At 42.3% G+C, this 24,845-nt stretch overlaps 1 protein-coding gene across 7 annotated transcripts in view; it reads left to right on the forward strand.

Annotated features, from left to right (window-relative positions):
- The window catches only part of LOC110505141 (LIM domain-binding protein 2), an 83,644-nt gene that overhangs the window by 9,774 nt on the left and 49,025 nt on the right, over positions 1 to 24,845 (forward strand). For all 7 annotated transcript variants that reach the window (XM_036969922.2, XM_036969923.2, XM_090219825.1 and 4 more), the window contains exon 2: positions 8,806 to 8,908. In XM_036969922.2, the coding sequence (XP_036825817.1) occupies positions 8,806 to 8,908 (103 nt within the window). The remainder of the gene's footprint in view (positions 1 to 8,805; positions 8,909 to 24,845) is intronic.

Here is a 24,845-nt window from a genome sequence, read left to right on the forward strand (position 1 = left end):
GGCCATGTGAAGGCAGTAGCTTTTCAAGGACACGGCTTTTCTTTCGTTCACCTCCACTCATTTGCATAATGCAAGGGTGGTATCCCTAATGTTTACTTACTGCTTTGTACCACAGTAAACAGATTTAGAAAAATAGATCAGCATTGCATACTGAATTTAATGTACTTTAAATTGTGCATTATAATGCATAGTTTGAATAGTGTGTATCTCGTCACACCTACACACATATACACTTTATACACATATACAGTATGCTCTCTCTGCATCATGACTGTGTCTTTCAGACACTTAAGCCACTCTGCTTCGTAGCCCCAGGGTCTTCTACAGTATAATTCTCATTGTCAAAGATGCAGGGTCTGATCCATTCACTATTTCAATGGGATTGCAGAGGTTGTTAATTCACCAAGGTTAGGCCCCAGACACACCTACTCACTCGGAGGCCACTCTCGTGCAATAGACCAGCGGAGGAAGGAGAAAATACCCCGTAACTTAAGCATGCTGGGAATATTATTGCGTCAGATTGAAATGTATTGACATTGTTCTTCACTTCATGGAGTGTTGTAAGTGTGCCTGTGTGTGTGCTAATTTCTGTGTTACTGTTAGTGAGTGTGTGTATGCACTCATTATGTGTTTGTGACTTTGTGTGTACAGGACTGTGTGTGTGTGTGTGTGCGTGTGCGTCATCTATTTATAAGTGTGTGTGAATAGGAGCCTTAAGTCTACTGTTATTTACAGACAATCCTCACTATGGTGTCCCACTAATCTTTTAGCTATCCCATAAATCCATGCCCGCTTGGCCCGCTGTGATGTGATTAGTCGCTTCACACACACACACACACACACACACACACACACACACACACACACACACACACACAAACACCCCCCCCACCACCACACACTACCACACACTACCACACACAAACACACTACCCCCCACCACACAGACACACACACACAGACACCTTCTTGCCCTTTGTGCTGTTGTCTGTGCCCAATAATTTTTGTACCATGTTTTGTGCTGCTACCATGTTGTGTTGCTACCATGCTGTGTTGCTACTATGCTGTGTTGTCTTAGGTCTCTCTTTATGTAGTGTTATGGTGTCTCTCTTGTTGTGATGTGTGTTTTGTCCTATATTTATATATATATATATATTTTTATCCCAGCCCATGTCCCCGCAGGAGGCCATTTGCCTTTTGGTAGGCCGTCATTGTAAATAAGAATTTGTTCTTAACTGACTTGCCTAGTTAATTAAAGAAATTAAATAAAACACACACACTATCACCCACTCCAATTGACAAATTTGATAAATCCCTCTAGACGGGAACTATCTGTTCAAATCAATAGGGCTTTATTGGCTGGCAGTGGCAGGCGTCAGGGAGGATAACCTGCTGTGTTAGTTCACCTGAGGTCCCTGCAGCTTGCCACTGATCTGTGGTGGTTGACACCAGCTAGCATAGCACCGCTGGCTTGTCAGCTAGTCAGGAAGTCAGGTAGCGTAAATGAAAGCATGACATGAGTGTGTGGAGAGTTTCCCCTCCTGTCCAGCGATGCATGGAGGTGGAGAAGGAGGAAGCTGGTCTGGAGAACTGTTGCATGGGATAGATTTAGATGAGATGTTAAAGAGAACGAGGGAAGTGTGGCAGAGTTGTCAAGTGCTGATTGTTTTATATAAATCTGGTTCGGGTGACATCTGCCCTAGCCTAGATAGCCTAGCAGTTAAGGGGTTGGGCCATGAAGTGAAAGGTTGCTGGTTCGTATCCCTTAGCTGACTAGGTGAAAAATCTGTCAATGTGCCCTTGAGCAAGGAACCCTCTGGATAAGAGTGTCTGCTAAAATGTGAATATAAATGTTTTATTTGCATTCAGGCAGCTGACCTGACTGGGTAGTGTATATATCTAACATAAATCAGAACTATGGTATACAGTCAAACACAGTCTATGTATTATACCAATACACATGAGGATTGCAATTGAAAATATTTTCAGGAAAAATGATTATTTTGGTTCCAATTCAACATTTTGATACCAGAAGACCTATATGTTGCTTTGGAGGCCTTTGCGCCCCGCCTGGAAATCAAACTAGGGGAAACACTGCCGTGCACATACAGTACAGTACTTACAGTGATGTAAGCAGCAGCCGAATGCTCTGCTCTTTCTTGAAACAGAGGCCCTGTTTGTATGGTTGAATGCCAGAGCAAAATGTCAATGGACCTCCTGAATGGAACATACTGAGTCGAAACTGACTCACTAACATAGAGATCCATTCTGTAAAGTAGCAGGAGCTTAAGTAAGAGGATGTTGAAGGGATGTTTCCACTAGTAATCCCACAAGTTTTTATGGAATAGGACATCTGACATGTATTAAATCCCCTCGCCTGTTATTTGACAAAGGGAAAAGGTTACGAAGACAGACTAAGCAATGCCTTTCATCGACACACTACAGGAAAACATAATTGTTTACGTGTTCTACTCCTACCTCATTTTACTACTAACAAAATGTTTACCTTCTCCAGTTGAAGTCGGACGTTTACATACACTTATGTTGGAGTCCTTAAAACTCCTTTTTCAACCACTCCACAAATGTCTTGTTAACAAACTATAGTTTTGGCAAGTCGGTTAGGACATCTACTTTGTGAATGACACAAGTCATTTTTCAAAGAATTGTTTACAGGTAGATTATTTCACTTATAATTCACTGTATCACAATTCCAGTGGGGCAGAAGTTTACATACACAAAGTTGACTGTGCCTCGGAAAATGACAGCTCGGAGAATTCCAGAAAATTATGTCATGGCTTTAGAAGCTTCTGATAGGCTAATTGACATAATTTGAGTCAATTGGAGGTGTACCTGTGGATGTATTTCAAGGCCTACCTTCAAACTCAGTGCCTCTTTGATGGGAAAATCAAAAGAAATCAGCCAAGTCCTCAGAAAAAAATGTAGACCTCCACAAGTCTGGTTCAACCTTGGGAGCAATTTCCAAACGCTTGAAGGTACCACGTTCATCTGTACAAACAATATTACGCAAGTATAAACAACATGGGACCACGCAGCTGTCATACCGCTCAGGAAGGAGACGCGTTCTGTCTCTTAGAGATGAATGTACTTTGGTGCAAAAAGTGCAAATCAATCAACTGCAAAGGACCTTGTGAAGATGCTGGAGGAAACAGCTGCAAAAGTATCTATATCCACAGTAAAACGAGTCCTCTATCGGCATAACCTGAAAGGCCGCTCAACAAGGAAGTTGCCACTGCTCCAAAACTTCCATAAAAAAGCCAGACTATGGTTTGCAACTGCACATGGGGACAAAGATCGTACTTTTTGAAGAAATGTCCTCTGGTCTAATGAAACAAAAATAGAACTGTTTGGCCATAATGACCATGGTTATGTTTGGAGGGAAAAGGGGGAGGCTTGCAAGCCAAAGAACACCATCCCAGACGCAAAGCACGGGGGTGGCAGCATCATGTTGTGGGGGTGCTTTGCTGCAGGAGGGTCTGGTGCACTTCAAAAAATAGATGGCATCATAAGGGAGGAAAATTATGTGGATATATTGAAGCAACATCTCAAGACATCAGTCAGGAAGTTGAAGCTTGGTCACAAATGGGTCTTCCAAATGGACAATGACACCAAGCTTACTTCCAAAGTTGTGGCAAGGACAATACAGTCAAGGTATTAGAGTGGCCATCACAAAGCCCTGATCTCAATCCTATAGAATATCCTTGTGAGCAAGGAGGCCTACAAACCTGACTCAGTTACACCAGTTCTGTCAGGAGGAATGGGGCAAATTTCACCCAAAGTATTGTGGGAAGCTTGTGGAAGGCTACCCGAAACGTTTGACCTAAGTTAAACAATTTCAAGGCAATGCTACCAAATAATAATTGAGTGTATGTAAACTTCTGACCCACTGGGAATGTGATGAAATAAATAAAAGCTGAAATTAATCCTACTCTCTACTATTATTCTGACATTACACATTCTTAAAATATAGTGGTGATGCTACCTGACCTAAGACAGGGAATTTTTAGCAGGATTAAATGTCAGGAATTGTGAAAAACTGAGTTAAAATGTATTGGGCTAAGGTGTATGTTAACTTGCGACTTCAACTGTGTGTGTGTACAGTTGAAGTCTGAAGTTTACATACACCTTAGCCAAATACATGTAAATTCCCAAGCTATTTGAAGGCACAGTCAACTTAGTGTATGTAAACCTCTGACACACTGTAATTGTGATAGAGTGAATTATAAGTGAAATAATCTGTCTGTAAACAATTCTTGGAAAAATTACTTGTGTCATGGACAAAGTAGATGTCCTAACCGACTTGCCAAAACTATAGTTTGTTAACAAGAAATGTGTGGAGTGGTTGAAAAGCGAGTTTTAATGTATTTGGCTAAGGTGTATGTAAACTTCCGACTTCAACTGTATATGGAAATGTGATACAATGTTTAGCCATTTACAACACGAAAACCATAAATGTTGTGGAATGGCAATAAAGTTCAAGTTAAAGCAGCCGACCATACTGAAAGTGTTATTGAATGGAGAGGCTTGTCGTTGAGAGAGAGAGATAGAAAGAGAGAGAGAGAGAGGAAGTGAAGACAGAGAGAGGGAGAGAAGGTGAATGAATGAATGAGAGAGAGAGAGAGAGAGAGAGAGAGATAGAAAGAGAGAGAGAGAGGAAGTGAAGACAGAGAGAGGGAGAGAAGGTGAATGAATGAAAGAGAGAGAGAGAGAGAGAGAGAGAGAGAGGAAGTGAAGACAGAGAGAGGGAGAGAAGGTGAATGAATGAGAGAGAGAGAGAGAGGAAGTGAAGACAGAGAGAGGGAGAGAAGGTGAATGAATGAGAGAGAGAGAGAGAGAGAGAGAGGAAGTGAAGACAGAGAGAGGGAGAGAAGGTGAATGAATGAGAGAGAGAGAGAGAGGGAGAGGGAAAGAGAGGAAGGGAAAGAGTGCCTTGTTGACCCTTGGCTTTACTGCCACTCCCTGGAGGCCCCTCACAGGACAGGATTATCTACTGAGGTCATTCAGCCTGGTGAGTGTGACAAATCAGAATGTCTCTCTCTCTCTCACACACACACACACACACACACACACACACACACACACATGCACTTACACACACACATAAAAATACAAGAAATTAAATTCACAATGATATGGACAGCAATGCAGATAAACACTTATCCATGCAATATCTCTCTGTCTCTGTCTCTCTTTCTATTGCGCTCTCTCACGTACACACATTCCTCAGACATGCACACGCACTTCTCAGCCAGCTGATCCAGTGCTGTCCCAGTGGAGGTTAGTTGACAACCAAACCAAATGTAAATCAAAACTAGATGTTGAACTGACATCTGTGCCCAGTGGGTGTCCTCCTGTCCCCTGGCAGAATCCATCCACTGCCAGTTGCCTGGTACTAGCCCAGTTACACACAACGCAGAAACTCCTGTTGAGTTAGTAATCACTACTAACAGTCCCAGTTCATGACTCATTGAGCTTTTGATGTGTGCTGATAAAAGGCAGTGATGGTACAGCAGTGGGGGTATCTGGGTCAAAATGAAGAAACACAGTTGGCGTGCTCTAAATTTGCAGTGGTGCAAATATGTGACCATGCGGAAATTGTACATTACATTTGACTTATAAAACACTGCACATTTATACACTGCATTCTTGACATAGCTCACTCTACTATATCTACTTCTGTACCTGTCATTCTTAGTATATCTGGTGTAAATTCATCCGGTGTGTATAGGTATACAGTAGATTGCATTTGAATTGCTGCTACTCCGATGTTGTTCCAGCATTTCAAGATTATTATATATTTTTGTATTATTTGTGTACTTGACATTTTACTGCATTTACTGCATTGTTAGGAGCTAGTATGTCACGTTCTGACCTTAGTTCCTTTGTTTTGTCTTTGTTTTAGTATGGTCAGGGCGTGAGTTGGGGTGGGCAGTCTATGTTTGTGTTTCTATGTTGGTTTTTGAGTTTGGCCTGGTATGGTTCTCAATCAGAGGCAGGTGTCGTTAGTTGTCTCTGATTGAGAATCATACTTAGGTAGCCTTTTTTTTTGGGGGGGGGGGGGGGGGTTTATTTTCTGTTTTGTGGTTCGTTTGTTCGGTCTTCTTAGTTGTTATTTTGTTTAGTGTTCAGTTTTGATTATATTAAAAATCATGAACACTTATCACGCTGCACCTTGGTCCTCACCTTATTCCACCAACGACGGCCGTTACATAGTAACATAAGCATTCCGTTGCACCCGCTATAACACCTGATAAACTGTGTACTCGACCAATAAACTAAATTTGACTTGAAATTGGAAGATGAGTATCATTCTTCATAAACTTTTTCATAAAAGAAACGTCCTCTCACTGTCAACTGTGTTTATTTTCAGCGAACTTAACATGTGTAAATATTTGTATGAACATAACAAGATTCAACAACTGAGACATAAACTGAACAAGTTCCACAGACATGTGACTAACATAAATGGAATGATATGTCCCTGAACAAAGGGGGGTGGGGCAAAATCAAAAGTAATAGTCAGTATATGCTGTGGCCACCAGCTGCATTAAGTACTGCAGTGCAGTGCAGTACTGTGGACTGTGTCAGATTAGCCAGTTCTTGCTGTGAGATGTTACCCCACTCTTCCACCAAGGCACCTGCAAGGTCCCGGACATTTTGGGGGGGGAATGGCCTTAGCCCTCACCCTCCGATCCAACAGGTCCCAGACTTGCTCAATGGGATTGAGATCCAGGCTCTTCACTGGCCATGGCAGAACACTGACATTCCTGTCTTGCAGGAAATCACGCACAGAACGAGCAGTATGGCTGGTGGCATTGTCATGCTGGAGGGTCATGTCAGGATGAGCCTGAAGGAAGGGTACCACATGAAGGAGGAGGATGTCTTCCCTGTAACACACAGCGTTGAGATTGCCTGCAATGACAACAAGCTCAGTCTGATGATGCTGTGACACACCGCCCCAGACCATGACGGACCCTCCACCTCCAAATCGATCCCGCCTCGGTGTTACACTTCGACGCTAAACGCGAATCCGACCATCACTCTTGGTGAGACAAAACTGCAACTCTTCAGAGAAGAGCACTTTTTACCAGTCCTGTCTGGTCCAGCGATGGTGGGTTTCTGCCAATAGGCGGCGTTGTTGCCAGTGATGTATGGTGAGGACCTGCCTTACAACAGGCCTACAAGCCCTCAGTCCAACCTCTCTCAGCCTATTGCGTACAGTCTGAGCACTGATGGAGGGATTGTGCGTTCCTGGTGTAACTCGGGCAGTTGTTGCCGTCCTGTACCTGTCCCGCAGGTGTGATGTTCGGATGTACCGATCCTGTGCAGGTGTTGTTACACGTAGTCTGCCACTGCGAGGAAGATCAGCTGTCCGTCCTGTCTCCCTGTAGTGCTTTCTTAGGCATCTCACAGTACGGACATTGCAATTTATTGCCCTGAACACATCTGCAGTCCTCATGCCTCCTTGCAGCATGCCTAAGGCACGTTCACACAGACAAGCAGGGACCCTGGGCATCTTTCTTTTGGTGTTTTTCACAGTCAGTAGAAAGGCCTCTTTTGTGTCCTAAGTTTTCATAACTGTGACCTTAATTGCCTACCGTCTGTACGTCTGTTAGTGTCTTAACGACCATTCCACAGGTGCATGTTCATGAACTGCTTATGGTCCATTGAACAAGCATGGGGAACAGAGTTTAAACCCTTTACAATGAAGATCTGTGAAGTTATTTGGATTTTTACGAATTATTTTTGAAAGACAGGGTCCTGAAAAAGGACCCTGAGTTAAGTTGGAAATCACACTTCTAGTATGGTTTTGTGTCAATATCCAATGACAATGTCTGCACCAGGATCAACTTAGGGTGTGTTGCTTACAACATTTGTAACACCTCCAATACAGCTTAACATTCTCAATGAACCAGCAGTGCAGTTTACCTCAATCTGCAAATGATCCCAGCCCTTAAATTACCTTATCATAGGCTTATCACTAGTCTCTAACCCAGGGATTTTGATGATATTTGACCAGCGGATGCCCTCTTCCCAGGTCATGAGCACATATTGATTCACCTCCTAAATGAACTGCAGGTGGTCTAGTTCCTTTCCTTCCTCCACTCCCTTCCCATTTAGCCATCCTTATTCCACACACACACACACACACACACACACACACACACACACACACACACACACACACGGACACACCTAGCCCCAGACCTGCAGATATGAAGCACATTAAGTCCCTTGGGGTCAGCACTTATTGGACTTGACACTAGGCGATGTTGACATGGATAATTGTGAACATCTGGGAGGGACTAGCGATCCCTCGGTGAAGGGACGAATGAAAGCCTCTCGGTCTGTCATAACATGTCGGGTGAAATCAACATCACTCGTCACGCCGGGGTCGTCCCCAGTTAAGGTACATGATCTGGTAAATGACAGTGTCATGTTCCCCAGAGTGACAGGTGAAATTGTGCAACATTTAGCCTGCTAGTATTTACAAAGTGATTTCAATATCATGATGTTGTATACAGTGGCGGATGTCCTGGGTTGATGCGTGACATATGTTGGTTGTCGGATGTGAAAATGTACATTTTTGTACTTACCATGGAGCAATGAGATTGTGGGACTGCGTAAATAGTCTGCAATCTGTTGTTTTGATTTAAAAAAAATATATATGTTCTGTACAACAATGAAAATGATGTGATAATATTAGAAGTGTTTGAATTATTGATCAACTTTTCTCACTCTCTCTATTTCTCTCTCTCTCTCTCTCTCTCTCTCTCTCTCTCTCAGGAGAGTGACAGTCTGTGGTGGGATGCGTTTGCCACGGAGTTCTTTGAGGAGGACGCCACCCTGACCCTCTCCTTCTGCCTGGAGGATGGACCAAAGAGATACAGTAAGACTACACTACCCACAATTCACCGGGTTTACCAAGCTGTCCTCTGTTTTCGTAGCTCACGGCCTACCTGAGGGGTACCCTACGAAAGCAAGCTAGATCTACTCAGAGCTTTCTAAAGCTGACCAGCTTCAGTTAGCGTCACATTCCAGCTCAGGCTTCATTCATACTATGACAGCGGTTGTTAAAATTGCATCGTCATCCCCCTTTATTCGAGGAAGAAGGCGGATTAAATATACATGCATGTACTGTATATATATATATATATATATATATATATTTTTTTTTTTTTAAATGGTTGTGTTAAAACATGGTGAAATTGTAAAATAACTATCACATTATTCCGTAATGACAGAATGCACCGTAAAACTTTTGTATGACAAATTCAATTATTGTTGTTATGATGAAATTATTTTATCTATAGAGGTGGGGGGTAAAGGTGTGCATCCATTCATAGGCACACCAAAGACGGCATTAACGATAAGTCATGTAATAAAGACGCCATTTCTAAAAGCCTGTTTCACACCATAGCCTGCTGAAAATGAAAGATAACTTTTCTTCCGTTTTGATTTCGGCACTAATGAAAATGGGGCACTGACCAGCCCACGGATTGATGTTTCAACATTGTCCCAATGAAGAGTTTGGTGTTTGACTAGCCACGTGCGACAGAGTTAGCGGCAGGCAGACGAGCAATATCCACCTTCGTAGTACGGATGAAGCCTGAGCTGCAATGTGAAGCTAACTGAAGCTGGTCAGCTTTAGAAAACCCTGAGTGGGATCTAGCTGGCTTTGTAGAACATCCTTCAGGTTAGTTCTGAAGGATTGGCTGCCATAGAAATGTACCAGGCTAAAAGGCGAGCCACATTCGTTTGACTGGTTATCCCGAGTTGAACTCACTCAGAGTCCACCAAAGTTACCTCTCTAACTCTTCAAACCTGATTCTTGAGATACCCCTCTGCTGTAATGTCCTTTTCTGGCGTGACCTTACACTTTAGACCTACTCTTAACTTCAATTTCAACTCCAAATTATCCCACCACAAGAAATGAAATAAGGATTGATCTTACCTGTTCAATTGTTAGTCTGTGTAACAATCCAAATGAATGTTTTCCACGGAAGGAAAACGTAGGGCTTAGAAAGTACGCCCCTCCAAACTTGCAGTAGAAGCTGTCGTCCACAGAGGAAATGTACTGTATCTTGACAACCAATACAATATCCCTTAAACAAGTCATTCAGAATGTTCTCACTTGGAGTTGAGAAAGCTAGGCTTTTAAACTATAAACAGTTTCTTAGTTACAAGTTACAAACATTTCTGATCAGAGATTTGGGAAGGGGGAGCTGATCCTAGATCTGTACCTAGGGAAAACGTCACCCCAGGGAGTGACCGGGGCGGAGCACACAGCCTATATACACCTCAATGAACCATGGAACGTTGTGGGTTACAAAGTGTAAATATGTTTAGTTTAATTCAAGACAAACCTTGTTTTTTTTGACAAGCATTACACAATACATTACACAAACACAGGTGGACACATTTCAATAAACCGAATTTCAAATACAATACTATACAAACTAAATGTAACACAAACGTAAATTCCAAATCGACCAGATGAATTCAACCGTTTCTAAAGAAGGACTTTTAAAAAGGTTCAGGTGTAACCCCTTCAGAAATGTGTTTGAGCAGCAACATGCTTTTTGACATCATCACTAGAGTACTGTCAGTATTGGTACTCTACGTAGAAAGACGGTTTATGACACACAAATTCACAGACATGTTGCATTTTACAGTGCATCACGCCATGTCATATCACGTAGGTCGTTGCGAGTGGGGTTTGCAGTATTGCCATTTATGCTCATCTACATAGCCTGCCTTTTGACAGCACCAGCTCATTGAATATCAGACAGGCATAGATATTGGTATGTATGTTTACTCTCGGTTTGAAATGCGTCGCCGTGTACAAATGCACGTGTGTTATTCAACCTAGAGATTGTGTGTGTGTATGTGCGTGGGTGCATGCACGCGTGTACACGTGTGCGCGCACAGGCTTTTTCTTTTCAAATAGAAAAATAGAAAATCCCCTCAGTGTAGAGACGGTAACCTGGTTCCCTCGGGAACGGACAGCTAAACGCCATGACGATGATGACTCACCGCCAGTCAGAGTCATTCTAATTTCAGGTTTTCAGACTGACACACAGACATACAGTGGCTTCAGAAAGTATTCATACCTCTTGACTTATTACACATTTAGTTTTGTTACAGCCTGAATTCAAAATACATTTAATTCATTTTTTTTGTCAACCATCAACACCCAATACCTTATAATGACAGTGAAGACTGTTGTTGCAAATGTTTATTGAAAATGAAGTTCAGAAATATCTCACTTACATAAGTATTCACACAACCGAGTCAATACTTTGTAAAAGCACCTTTGACAGCGATTACAGCTGTGAGTCTTTCTGGGTAAGTCTCTAACAGCTTTCCACAGCTGGATTGTGCAACAGTTGTCCATTATTCTTTCAAAATCTTTCAAGCTCTGTCAGGACCTGAAAATGGTTGTCTAGAAATGATCAACAACCAATTTTTGTTAATCATTTCTAGACAACAATTTTCAGGTCTTGCCATAGATTTTCAAGTAGATTTAACTCAAAACTGTAACTGTCTTCTTGTTAAGAAACTCCAGTGTATATTTGGCCTTGTGTTTTAGATTATTGTCTTGCTGAAAGGTAAATCTATCTCCCAGTGTTTTCTAGAAAGCAGACTGAAGCAGGTTTTCCTGATGGATTTTGCTTGTGCTAGGCTCCATTCCGTTTATTTTCTATCCTGAAAACTCCCCAGTCTTAAACGATTACAAGCATACACATAACATGATGCAGCCCACCACTATGCTTGAAAATATGGAGAGCATTACTTTTGCCCCAAACATAACACTTTGTATTCAGGATAACAAGTGAATTGCTTTGCCACATTTTATGCAGTATTACTTTAATGCCTTGTTACAAACAGGATCCATGTTTTTGAATATTTTAATTCTGTACAGACTTCCTTCTTTTCACTCTGTCAATTAAGTTAGTATTGTGGAGTAACTACCACAATGTTGTTGATCCATCCTCAGTTTTCTCCTATCACAGCCATTAAACTCTGTAACTGTTTTAAAGTCACCATTGGCTTCATTCTGAAATCCCTGAGCAGTTTCCTTAATCTCTGGCAACTGAGTTAGGAAGGATGCTTGAATCTTTGTGACTGGGTGTATTGATAAACCATCCAAAGTGTAATTAATAACTTCACCATGCTCAAAGGGATATTCAGTGTTTGCTTTTTAACATTTTTACCCATCTACCAATAGGTGTCCTTTGCGAGGCACTGGAAAACCTCCCTGTTGTTTGTGGTTGAATCTGCGTTTGAAATCCACTGCTCGACTGAGGGACCATACAGATAATTGTATTGCGTGGGGCACAGAGATACTGTAAGGTAGTCATTTAAAAACCATGTTAAAAAACGATTATTGCACACAGAGTAAGTCCATGCAACTTATTATGTGACTTGTTAAGCACATTTTGACTCCTGAACGTATTTAGGCTTGACATAACAAAGATCTTGAATACGTATTGACTCTAGCCATTTCATGTTTTGATTTGAAATTCATTTGTTAACATTCTGAAAAGGATCATTTCTCTTATGGTGTATTATCTGTAGCCCAGTGACAAAACATCTAAATGTAATCCATTTTAAAGTCAGGCTGTAACACAACAACATGTGGAAAAAGGCCTTCCTTTCTGAAGGCACTGTACACACGCAGACGCACACACATTAACAACTACATGCCGTTTTCAAGGAATTGTTGACCCCAAAAGGGCCCCACTTTAAGTTATGTGCTGCTCATAAAGGCTTCATAAAGCCTTCAGAAACACTACATAAATGTGTCACAAATCAGAATGTCATGTTTTTTCAAAGGGTTCATAAATGTGGCATAACTGTGTGATATGTCCAACAATGTAAAAATGAATAAAGGCTTTATTAATCATATCAAATTGAGGCTTCACAAAGCATTTATATCATTGTCATGCATCTTGGTAGAGCATGGCAATCCCAGGAAAGTAGGCACGATTCCCTGGACCAACCTTACTTAAAAGTGTATGCATGCATGGCTCTAAGATGCATGTATGCATAAAAGTGTCTGCTGAATTGTATACACTGAGTGCACAAAACATTAGGAACACCTTCCTAATATTGAGTTGCACCACCTTTTGCCCTCGGAACAGTGTCAATTAAGCATTTCGCTACACTCGCATTAACATCTGCTAACCATGTGTATGTGACAAATAACATTTGATTTGATTTGACTTGTCGGGGCGTAGACTCTACAAGGTGTCAAAAGCGTTCCACAGGGATGCTGTCCCATGTTGACTCCAATTGTTCCCATAGTTGTGTCAAGTTGGCTGGATGTCCTTTGGGTGGTGGACCATTCTTGATACACACGGGAAACTGTTGAGCGTGGAAAAACCCAGCAGCCTTGCAGTTCTGGCACCTACTACCACACCCCGTTCAAAGACACTTCAATCTTTTGTCTTGCCCATTCACCCTCTGAATGGCACACCTACAAGATCCATGTCTCAATTGTCTCAAGGCTAAAAAATCCTCCTTTAAGTTGTCAACCTCCTCTTCAACTACACTGATTCAAATGGACTAAATAGGGGATCATAGCTTTCACCTGGATTCACCTGGTCAGTCTTTCATGGAAAGAGTGTTCCTAATGTTTCCACACTCTGTGTGTGTTATATTATAGGACTCTAAAACATTTCTAGGATGGCCCAAACTCTTTCCCTCTTGGGTGCATAGTAAATATTGGACATGACCTCAACTCCCCCCCCCCCCCAAATGCTGTGCTGCAGGATGACACAGTCTAAAGTGCAGTCATGCAGCGCAAAATACATTGGTAGCAGTGGCAACCTGTCGTTCATGGCAGGTAAAGGTGAAACAAATTATTTTGCATGTTATTTTGGCAATAATACATATCACATATCAGTTTGTGAACAATAAAAAAAAATAAAAAAAAAAAAATATTAATTTAGTTAATGAAGCCTCCATACAAACATGGTCTTTTTTTTGCTTTCTTGAGTAAGGCAGCTCCAAAATGCAGGAGTTTCAGCCTAGCTCAGTGCTTTCTGTGGTGGCGGGGCAGCCAGCGGAAAATACGGAGCGTAGGGGTTGGTAATGTTCTCTAGTTGCGCCGTGATCGGCTAAGTGTTCTGTCACTCATGGGGACACTACGTCACTGCCAAATCTAAGGGTAGAGCTAGAAAATTCAAGCCCCTTGGGTGCTGCCATAGAGTTACATTAGAAGTTCCCATCCAAGAAGACTCAAGGTCATTGGCCACAGATAGAATTAGGTCAGATCTCGTTATATCTACAGTAGCTATGAATGGACTGACCATGTCAACTTTCATACTTTCAAAATCTTAGCTAGCAGTCATCATCATGAATCAAGTCGACAATCTACTCGCAAATCCTTTTAAATCCTTGTCATATGAAGAGAAATAATAAAGAGAAATTTTAAATAAAATGTGTCGGTGCTCATCGGCCATTGGACAAAAACATTACACAACAAGTTGAAAATTGCAAATTCAACAATGAGTGGTTTGGAAGGAATCAGTGGCTAACTGCAAAGCATTGCAAAGCAATCACTAGCCTGCTATTCAGTGGAGTGGGTGTGTGGTCCCAATTTTGGGTTTAAGGGTCTCTTTTCCAAGCTTAAAGTGATAAACATTCAACATTGGCCATGCTGTCAATCCAGCATGATTTCTGCCGTACTCAAAACAACTGTTAACTCGGAGCTGAGAAATCTGACTTCAGTGAGTTCAAGACAACTGGGAAGTTTGGAAAAAAACGAGCTAGACTGGCAAAATATCTTTTGAACGGTCATCCAACTTGGAATTGTACTTCGGGAATTCGAAACCTCTTTCTAGAACTATGACATGAAGATCACTGATCTCATCATGATTCAACCTTTTTTTCCCACCAAGATTTACATGCTAAAATCACCACTGCAAGGGTGTCTGACTTTATAGTAAGTACAGCGTGATATGATATAAGGCATTATGTATGTATGTGTTATAGATGACCAAAGGTGTCTGACTTTAGAGTCAGTAAAGCGATATGTGATATAGATTCTTTATAGATTCTTTATGGATGTGTTATGAATGACCGAAGGTGTCTCACTTCAAACTAAGTATTAACGGACACTACATGAAGTCGCATTACTTATGAAGGCATTGTGAAGGCTTTAGGAAGCCTTTATAAGCTTCACTTCAATTAAAGTATGACCAATAAAGGTTATACCTATTTGGTTAGAATATCATCACATTTTGAAGAGCATAGCCAGAACTAAATATTTCAGATTACTCCACATTTAGCACTATCATCTGAGTTATACCGCAGGTAACTAACTGCATGCTTTTCAGGATCAGTAAACATCAACTGATCATGTCATTTCAGATACGTGAGGGTAGCCTCTTTCAGATCCGTGTGTCATTTGGCTTGCTTCATCCGATATTAGGCTTTTGGAAAGAGCTTGACATCGGCAAGTCCTCTTCCTGATAAAATGGTCAGTCGGACCATCATCACCACTGTAGATGGCAAGCAAATCCAACAATATTTGGATATTGCCATCTAGTTTATCCCCTGAAAGTTGGCTTGTTAATTAACTAGCCATGTTGACGAGATCTATTAGCTAGCTAGCCAATTTCACGTGGTCCATCAATCAATGTAGCCTATCATGTCTGTCAGCAGCAATCGTGATGAAACACTCTGAAAAACAATGTTGAAAAGAGGATAATGTTAGCTAACTTCGCTAGATAGGCCTACGTTGGTTGGAGAAAAAACTACATTAGGTCTAGCCAACTGTACAAAGTTTCTACTGGTAGCTTGCAAAGTAAACATGATCAGCTAACTGTACATCGGCAAATGTGCCCTTCTGCTGCTTGATAGGCAGATCCCACAAATGAACCTAAACCACTCACACTTGTCAATCACTCAAATATCCAATTAATGGTGGCCAATATTGTGCGAGAGAGAGGCTACCTTTTTACGTATTTGAAATGACATGATCAGTTGAGGTGTACTGATCATGAAATAACTCCTGAGGATAGAGCTGAACGTGCGCATGGAATAGTCAGAGATGTGTAGTTGTGACCATGCTCTGCAAGAGGTGGGGATGATGATATCACAACCAAAGTAGTTCACATTTATTTAACAATCCCTTGAAAACGGCAAGCAGTTGTCAATGGGTTTAGAGGAGCTGCGGGTTGCCTTGCCCCCCCCCCCCCCCCCCCCCCCCCCGCTCTGCAACTTATTGTTGTGAAAGTGTACACTGAACCAGTATGATGTGTCTTATGGTCAAATAATGTATTGGAGTGGTGACTGGTTAACTGCGTTACACTGAAAGACTTGGTGTGTTTCATGCCACACTGACTGAACCATCATTCATGCAAGACTGCTTAATGCATTAGTACGCCTTACTAATGCATAATAGATGCTTTATAAATATGTTGCTAAGGTGTAATTGATGTGTAGTTCAACAAGTAGCTCCCATGGTTGATGGCTGTCTATTAGTCCCATGTTGGACTGCAATGCCCATCACCACCTGAACTGCACTGTATAAACGGCACGTACTTTCAACTCTAGCCATTCTCAGCCTCAAGCATTCTCTCAAAACACAGAAATTGTTGAGTTTGATCTCCTGGTAATAACAGTAATCAGTAGTTACTGTATGATGAGTGAGTGAGCGGTCTGTAGCTTGAGGCCTATTTTCCCATGAAAGCTATCAGAAAAAAAGAAACCATGTTTTGTCATTTCTGTTCGGTGTGAGACGAGCACATTATGTTGAATTTGATTTCGGCACAAAAAATGTGTTTGAATTTGATTTATTGCAAACGAAGGACAGGCCTGAGACAAATTGTTTGTATAGCATTCGTAGGCAAGTTAGATTGGCCTGTTGTTGAATGCAGTATTGAACCTATAGCCTATACTGCTTAAAATAAGGGTGCTTCTATATAGCATTGGTGCTTCTATACAGCGTTTCTTCGAGCCGTATGTCTTTTTTCATTATGCCGTAGGTTTTTAAGGGAAGAAAATGTTTTAGAGATGGACATGCCTCTCTCTCCCTTCTATCTCGCCCTATGACACACTCTCTCTCTCTCTCGCTCTCTCTCTCTCCCTCTCGGCCAGCTCGCTCTACTTTCTCTCTTGCTCTCTCTCAGTTTTTTCTCTCGCCCCCCCCCAGCATTTGTTTTTTTCCTCTCTCTCGTTCTCATTCCAGCTTCCACCCTCAAAGAATATACTTTTTCATACCTGGCTACTGATCTAGTTTATTAAGCTTCCTTTAGTAATTTTTTTTGCATAGATTGTCATAATTGTGACATTGGACACTGATTACAAGTGAATTGTTGTAACATGTTCCTAATAAGCATTATGCATAAGGGTCATAAAAGGATTGTATACTCATATAAGGATAATGTACATATACGGTATGAAGATTGCTTGGATCAATGGTATTATAGATATTTGTTTGTGGAAATGTTACAGAATGCAGCTTTACCATAATATTTTTTACATAGTTTAGTAGAAGCCTTGTTGGGTTTTCTTTGTTGCCATAGAGAGTATATTTACAGTAAACTTCCTGAATTGGTGCTCCCTTCCCATGACCTAAAAATCACCCAAATTATCTTTGACTCTTGCAATATATAGGACGTGATGAAAGTTCAACAACATGACGCAATCTCACAGCAATTACCAGAAAAGCATTTTTACATCGGATCGCAGTAAAATCTCACCGTAAGCAGCTTGAAGAGAGATTTTTTTTTTAATGAATAAGTAAAAAACATGTGATCATCTGACTTTGCAGTAACTCATTACCATGCATTCCATCATATTGTACAATCCAAATTAGAATAGCCTACCGGTAACTGTTATAATGCATCGTAATGGCATCATAACATGTCATTATCCTGTCATAACAGGTGGTACCCGTGTTGTAACAGACACTGTGTGCTATCAGAGAGAAGAATCCCCTGATGCCACAGCAAAGGAAGAGGAGAGATTGCATTATTACATGGGTGTGGGGTGGCGATGAGGGGTGGGGGGGTTGATTTTGATATGGGGTGGTTGAGAAATTAGCAGGGCGAGGGGGGTTGGGGGTGTTGATGCTGATATGGGGGGGCGGTGTAAGGGTGTTGATGCTGATGCTGGGGGGTATCTGAGTGAGAGATGGACAGGGGGATTGGTAGGGGGAGAAGGGATGTTGAGCGGAGTGATTGACAGGTGGGCTGATGTGGCCTTGGCTCAGCTGCAGAGCGAAGATGCCTGGTCCATTTGATTGACAGCCGCGCAGGCCTGGGAACCACGGTGACGACGGATCGGGCACAGAGGCAAAGCGACAGAGAGAGCAAGAGAAAATGATAGAGGGAGAGAGAGAAGCAGTAGGTGTGTGTGTGTGTGTGTGTGTGTGTGTGTGTGTGTGTGTGTGTGTGTGTGTGTGTGTGTGCTTGTGCGTGTCTGTCTGTCGGTGAATGAGACAGATAAATGAATCCTTTGGATGAAGAGTTGCAGTAGAAGTAAGGGGAGGGAGAGTTGCGAGAGAAAGAGAGTGAAAATACCACTATCAACTGCTTTGGCAGCATTATTCCACCCTGAACAGTCATGTCATTGAAACATATTAGAATTGATTTGAATTCAATTGAGAGTGTAGGTGTGTGGGAGTATGACAGTATATCATGCGTCACAGATTGTATTGGTGAATAAGAGAAAATGTCTGTTGAAATAATTAGGAGCAAATAGAAGTTTCTACTACAAACTGATTCAGGCTCAAGGTCTGGATTGGGTAAACTGATCCTAGATCTGTGGTTAGGATCTACATTATGTGTACTGCTAATTTGTACAATATACATATTTCACTTTAATGTAATGATGCAGACACTACTCAACACATAGCAGCAGATTGAGGTCTGTTTGAGGCTGTTCAACTTGGGGAGTGGTCCATAGCTTTTCAGCCAGGTTGTCATGATCAGATCACGGTGGGAACCATTGAGCACAGGGCAACAGGAAAAGGGGGAGACCTATCCGAGGGCACCAGCTGTCATAAAGGATGGGCAAGTCTCTTATCTTCCTGCTTTCTCACCACTTTCTGTGCCCCGTACAAAAACAAACCTAACAAACCAGGCTTCCCTTCCCAGTTGGGAAACAATAGCTTTCGGCAAACAGCAGGCCCCTCCCTCTCCTCCTCTATCGCATTGCCTCTGCAAAGCAATTGTGTTTGCTGGTTTCAGAGCTGCTTCCTCCTTTGGCTTGGCTCTCTCTCTCTCTCTCTCTCTCTCTCTCTCTCTCTCTCTCTCTCTCTCTCTGTGTGTGTGTGGTTGGTGTATTTGTGTGTGTGTGGAGGGGGGGGGGGTATATATATATATATATATTGAATATTCTAAATTGAAAATGTTATATTAGATTTGTATTGGCTGGTAACTCAAACGCAGTGTTATTACATGTCAACAGCATGTCCATGGTAAATACAGTGTCTCCATATCCTCAAGCCACAGTTTATTAGAACAATTCTGTATTTTGCATATCAAAAAGACTCTAATTGACAGAAATCAAAAGTCTTGTTCACAAAGTACTTTGTTAAGCAAATTGTATTTATTTTCTTCCATTTGTGAAATCAGGTTGCAATGGAAATGACAAACATGCAAGTCATAAAAAAAATGAACTTTTAAATTCTGAACCGTCTAGAAAAGTCAACAAGCCTCGCGCTGCGAAAGGGGAGAGAGGATTCAATATTATCAACAATAAAAATGATTCCCATCTCCACAGGGGAAAATACAAGAATTCCACCTGGATTACATACACAGAATAATTACATACATACGTACACACACACACATGCACGCACACGCGCACACACACACACACACACACTGGGACATGCATACATGCTTTCTCACTCACACACACACACACACACAGGCGGACACATACCCCCCCCCCCACTCACACACACACACACACACACACACGCAGAGACACACTCTTTCATACATAAATCCATATCTTTATAGATAACACATATGGGTCAAGACACATCAACCAGTACTAAAAACAGTGGATCAGCTCTGCATTAGCCTCCTCTGCCCTGCTCTCAGCCTATGAAAGGCCTCACTTAAAGGTATTACATTTTTATGTGCCGCTTTTTCATCTTACTCACTCACACACTCTATTTGACTGGGCCCATTCCACTCCCGTTGTCTGTCTTTGACTCCCGGCGTGGCCAAATCAATGGTAATGACCGGTACTCTGTGCTCTCTGCATGGCCCCTGATAATCCGGGCTGGATCTGAAACATGCTCTGATAGCATCTCGCCCAGTCCCGCTGGGCTTTACAATCACCTACCTGGGGCGAATCCCCACTGTCCCGAGAGTAACACCAGAGGAAAACCACGCGGGAGATTTGGGAGTTGTTTAAAGAAACACAGCTGGATGGCAAGACGCTGCTTGTGTGTATAAGTGAGACTCACTCACAGACCACTTGTGTGTGTATGTGTGTGTGTGTGTGTGTATGTGGCTAATACACAGACTCGGTAGTGTTTGAAAGGATCGCTTAGCAGAACGGAAGCAAGGTATTTCTTTGAGGAAAGGGAACTGAACTGATTGCTGTGATAAACAGAATATGTATTAAATAATACTGTGTGTAATAGCAATCTTTAATGATCTTGATGAACTTAGTGTCATTCACAACATATTTTGTCTTTGCTCATTTTATTAACTCGGCTGGTCATGTTCCAATCATATTCTTAGACCTTCATTTCTGCCATTGAGTTATAGTGACACTTCACAGTTAGATTGAGGAAATGAATGTGACTCTCTTTTTTTAAAGCACTGTATGCGTTCAATCATATCTAAATCACTGCTTTATTAAAAGCAATGTATTTCAATATAAAACCTAACGTAGCTAACGAGTGCTGATACAAGATTTAGTTGTGCTGGTGTTGGGGGTAGTCTAAGCACTAAGGCAGTGATGGTGGTTGTGGTGGTTGTAGCCCAAGGGGCTCTCGGTGCGTGCTCTTGCCTCCCCACGGGGCCCTGTTCTGGGGCTGGGAGAGTAGAGAGAGAGGCCCGGCCTCCAGCAGCCCCTCCTGAATTATGGATGGAGGTGAAGAGGAGAGGAGGACTGGACTCCAGGGGATGGGGGGGATGTATACCCCCTCCTCATCCCCCCCTTCTTCCTCCCTCTCCTCCTCTCCCCAGTCCTCCCTCCGCCTGCTCTTCTTCCTCCACCCCCGGCGGCATTCAGGCATGGCGGAGGGTTGGATGAGGGTGACTGGAGATGCGTCTCTCTCTCTCTCTCTCTCTCTCTCTCTCTCCCCCTCCCCCTGCTCTGTCTGTTCGTAGCTGAGGTAGTAAAATAATTGCTCTCTCCAAACACTAAGGGTTATATTCAATCAAAACCAGAATCCATATGCTGATGGAGAGAGGCAAAAAAGAGAGGTCTTCCATGACTGTGGAAATTCATCTTTCATCAATATAATGTTGAGTTTCCTTTTGCATCCATCAATAAATGATGTTTCAGATAATGAAATTCTTGGGTTGACGCACAGCACAGGAAGAATGCCCACACGGTGAAAAGATTTGGAAAGATTTGAGGGTTTCGACCCACCATTGAAGGCTGCGTTGATTGTTGATGCAACAGTTTAAAGCTGCAATGAAGCGGATTGTTAACACATGATAGAAGCCACAATCTGCAATATTAAAGCTGATCTACACCCTAAAAAAAGTCAAAAGTAATAAAAATAATAATAAAAAACATGATGCTCTCTCGGGATTGATAATGAGTTCACTCTTTGGGTTTTAGGTAGCCAAATGACAGAAAGTACAAGGCTGAACTTACATATACTTACGTTTTGTGTTCATTTGCTCAGTATGTGTTTGCAGAAAGGGGGGTTTTCATAGTCTATGCCCCCCCCCCCCCCCCCACACCTTAAATGATAACTGAAATGGGTTTTACCGAGTTGTGTTGTATTGTCAAAGACTTTATATTGGAAAGCTACTTTTTCAATAATAAATAGAAGATATGTCTTAGCAACATCTTGTTCTTTTTCGTACCTCAGGCTTTGTAGGTTTGGCCAAGCCTTTTTTATGTCCGTGTCTAAATACAACATTTGAGTGACGGAAAATAGCAAACACTACAACTCAGCCCTGAATTTAGTATTCCAATTTAAAGAATGCTCACTATTCAGTTAGATGGCTCTTTGCCTTTTATATTTGGTTACCTCTCTCTAAAATGTACTAAACTTTTTAATGATGCTCCTTTGCTAATGTGTTTTGACAATTGTGTTAGGATCTTAATGAATTCGATAATTGCCACTATCTGAGTGGCTTTCGGAGAAGTGTTCGACACAAAAAGAAACAGACAGAGTCGTACAGTTCAAACACCCAAACAGGCAGAGAGAGATGAAAATGGAGAGAGAGAGAGAAAGAGAGAGCACAAAGAGAGAGCAGAAATAGAGTACAGAGAGTGAGCAAGGAGAAAGATAGAGCACACAGAGAGAGAGCACACAGAGAGAGCACACAGAGAGAGAGAGAGAGAGAGAGAGATCACAGAGAGAGAGATCACAGATAGAGCCAGAGAGAGAGCACAGAGAGAGAGATCACAGAGAGAGCCAGAGAGAGAGCACAGAGAGAGAGAGCAGAGAGAAAGAGAGCACAGAGAGAGCACACATAGAGAGCACACACAGAGAGCACAAAGAGAGATAGAGAGCATAGAGAGAGAGAGCACAGAGAGAGAGAGAGCACAGAGAGAGTGAGATAGAGATTGAGAGAGAGGGAGAGCACATAGAGAGAGATAGCACAGAGAAAGAGAGAGCACAGAGAGAGATAGAGCACAGAGAGAGAGAGCACAGAGAGAGAGAGAGCACAAAGAAAGTGAGAGCACAGAGTGAGAGCGAGAGAGAGATGGAGAGAGAGAGATGGAGAGAGCACAGAGTAAGAGAGCACATAGAGAGAGATAGCACAAAGATAGAGAGAGAGCACAGAGAGAGTTTTAATGAAAGTTTTATGACTGATTAAATATTTAATATTCTGGGCAGTGATTCCCATATTCTAGCTGGGTGTGTCAAATCAAATGTTATTTGTCACATGCGCCAAATACAATAGGTGTAGACTTTACCGTGAAATGCTTACTTACGAGACCTTAACCAACAATGTAGTTCAAGAAATAGAGTTGATCAAATATTTACCAAGTAAAAAAAATCTATCAATCAAAAAGTAACAAAAGAAATGTACATAACAATAACGTGGCTAGGTACAGGGGGTACCGATACCGAGTCAGTGTGTGGGGGGTTACAGGATAGTCGAGGTCATTTGTAAAGTGACTATGCATAGATAATAAACAGTGAGTGGCAGCAGAGTAAAAACAACGGGGGCGGGGATCAATGTAAATAGTCCAGGTGGCCATTTAATTAGTTGTTCAGCAGTCTTACGGCTTGGGGGTAGAAGCTGTTAAGGAACGTTTTGGTCCTAGACTTGGTGCTCCGGTACCCCTTGCCGTGCGGTAGCAGAGAGAACAGTCTATGACTTGGGTGAAAATGTGACCATTTTTTGAGCCTTCCTCTGACACCGCCTAGTATATCCTGGATGTCAGGAAGCTTTGCCTCAGTGGACGTACTGGGCCGTACACACTACCCTCTGTAGCGCCTTACAGTCAGATGCCGAGCAGTTGCCATACCAGGTGGTGATGCAACCGGTCAGGATGCTCTCGATGGTGTAGCTGTATAACTTTTTGAGGATCTGGAGACCCATGCCTAATCTTTTCCGTCTCCTGAGGGGGAAAAGGTGTTGTCGTGGTGTGCCTTGGTGTGTTTGAACCTTGACAGTTTGTTGGTGATGTGGACTCTAAGGAAATTGAAACTCATGACCCGCTCTTCAGCCCTCCTTTTCCTATAGTTCACGATCAGCTCCTTTGTCTTGCTCACATTGAGAGAGGTTGTTGTCCTGGCACCACACTGCCAGGTCTCTGACCTCCTCCCTATAAGCTGTCTCGTTGTCGGGGATCAGGCCTACCACTGTTGTGTCATCACCAAACTTAATGATGGTGTTGGAGTCGTGCTTGGCCACGCAGTCGTGGGTGAATAGGGAGTACAGGAGGGGACTAAGCACGCACCCCTGAGGGACCCCAGGGTTGAGGATCAGTGTCTACCCTTACCACCTGGGGGCGGCCCGTCAAAAAGTCCAGGATCCAGTTGCAGAGGGATGTGTTTAGTCCCAGGGTCCTTAGCTTAGTGATGAGCTTTGTGGGTACTATGGTGTTGAACGCTGAGCTGTAGTCAATGAACAGCATTCTCACATACAGTGCCTTGCGAAAGTATTCGGCCCCCTTGAACTTTGCGACCTTTTGCCACATTTCAGGCTTCAAACATAAAGATATAAAACTGTATTTTTTTGTGAAGAATCAACAACAAGTGGGACACAATCATGAAGTGGAACGACATTTATTGGATATTTCAAACTTTTTTAACAAATCAAAAACTGGAAAATTGGGCGTGCAAAATTATTCAGCCCCCTTAAGTTAATACTTTGTAGCGCCACCTTTTGCTGCGATTACAGCTGTAAGTCGCTTGGGGTATGTCTCTAGCAGTTTTGCACATCGAGAGACTGACATTTTTTTCCCATTCCTCCTTGCAAAACAGCTTGAGCTCAGTGAGGTTGGATGGAGAGCATTTGTGAACAGCAGTTTTCAGTTCTTTCCACAGATTCTCGATTGGATTCAGGTCTGGACTTTGACTTGGCCATTCTAACACCTGGATATGTTTATTTTTGAACCATTCCATTGTAGATTTTGCTTTATGTTTTGGATCATTGTCTTGTTGGAAGACAAATCTCCGTCCCAGTCTCAGGTCTTTTGCA

This window comes from Oncorhynchus mykiss, chromosome 25, assembly GCF_057628025.1.
Source record: "Oncorhynchus mykiss isolate SJ-2025 chromosome 25, ASM5762802v1, whole genome shotgun sequence".
Taxonomy (NCBI): domain Eukaryota; kingdom Metazoa; phylum Chordata; class Actinopteri; order Salmoniformes; family Salmonidae; genus Oncorhynchus; species Oncorhynchus mykiss.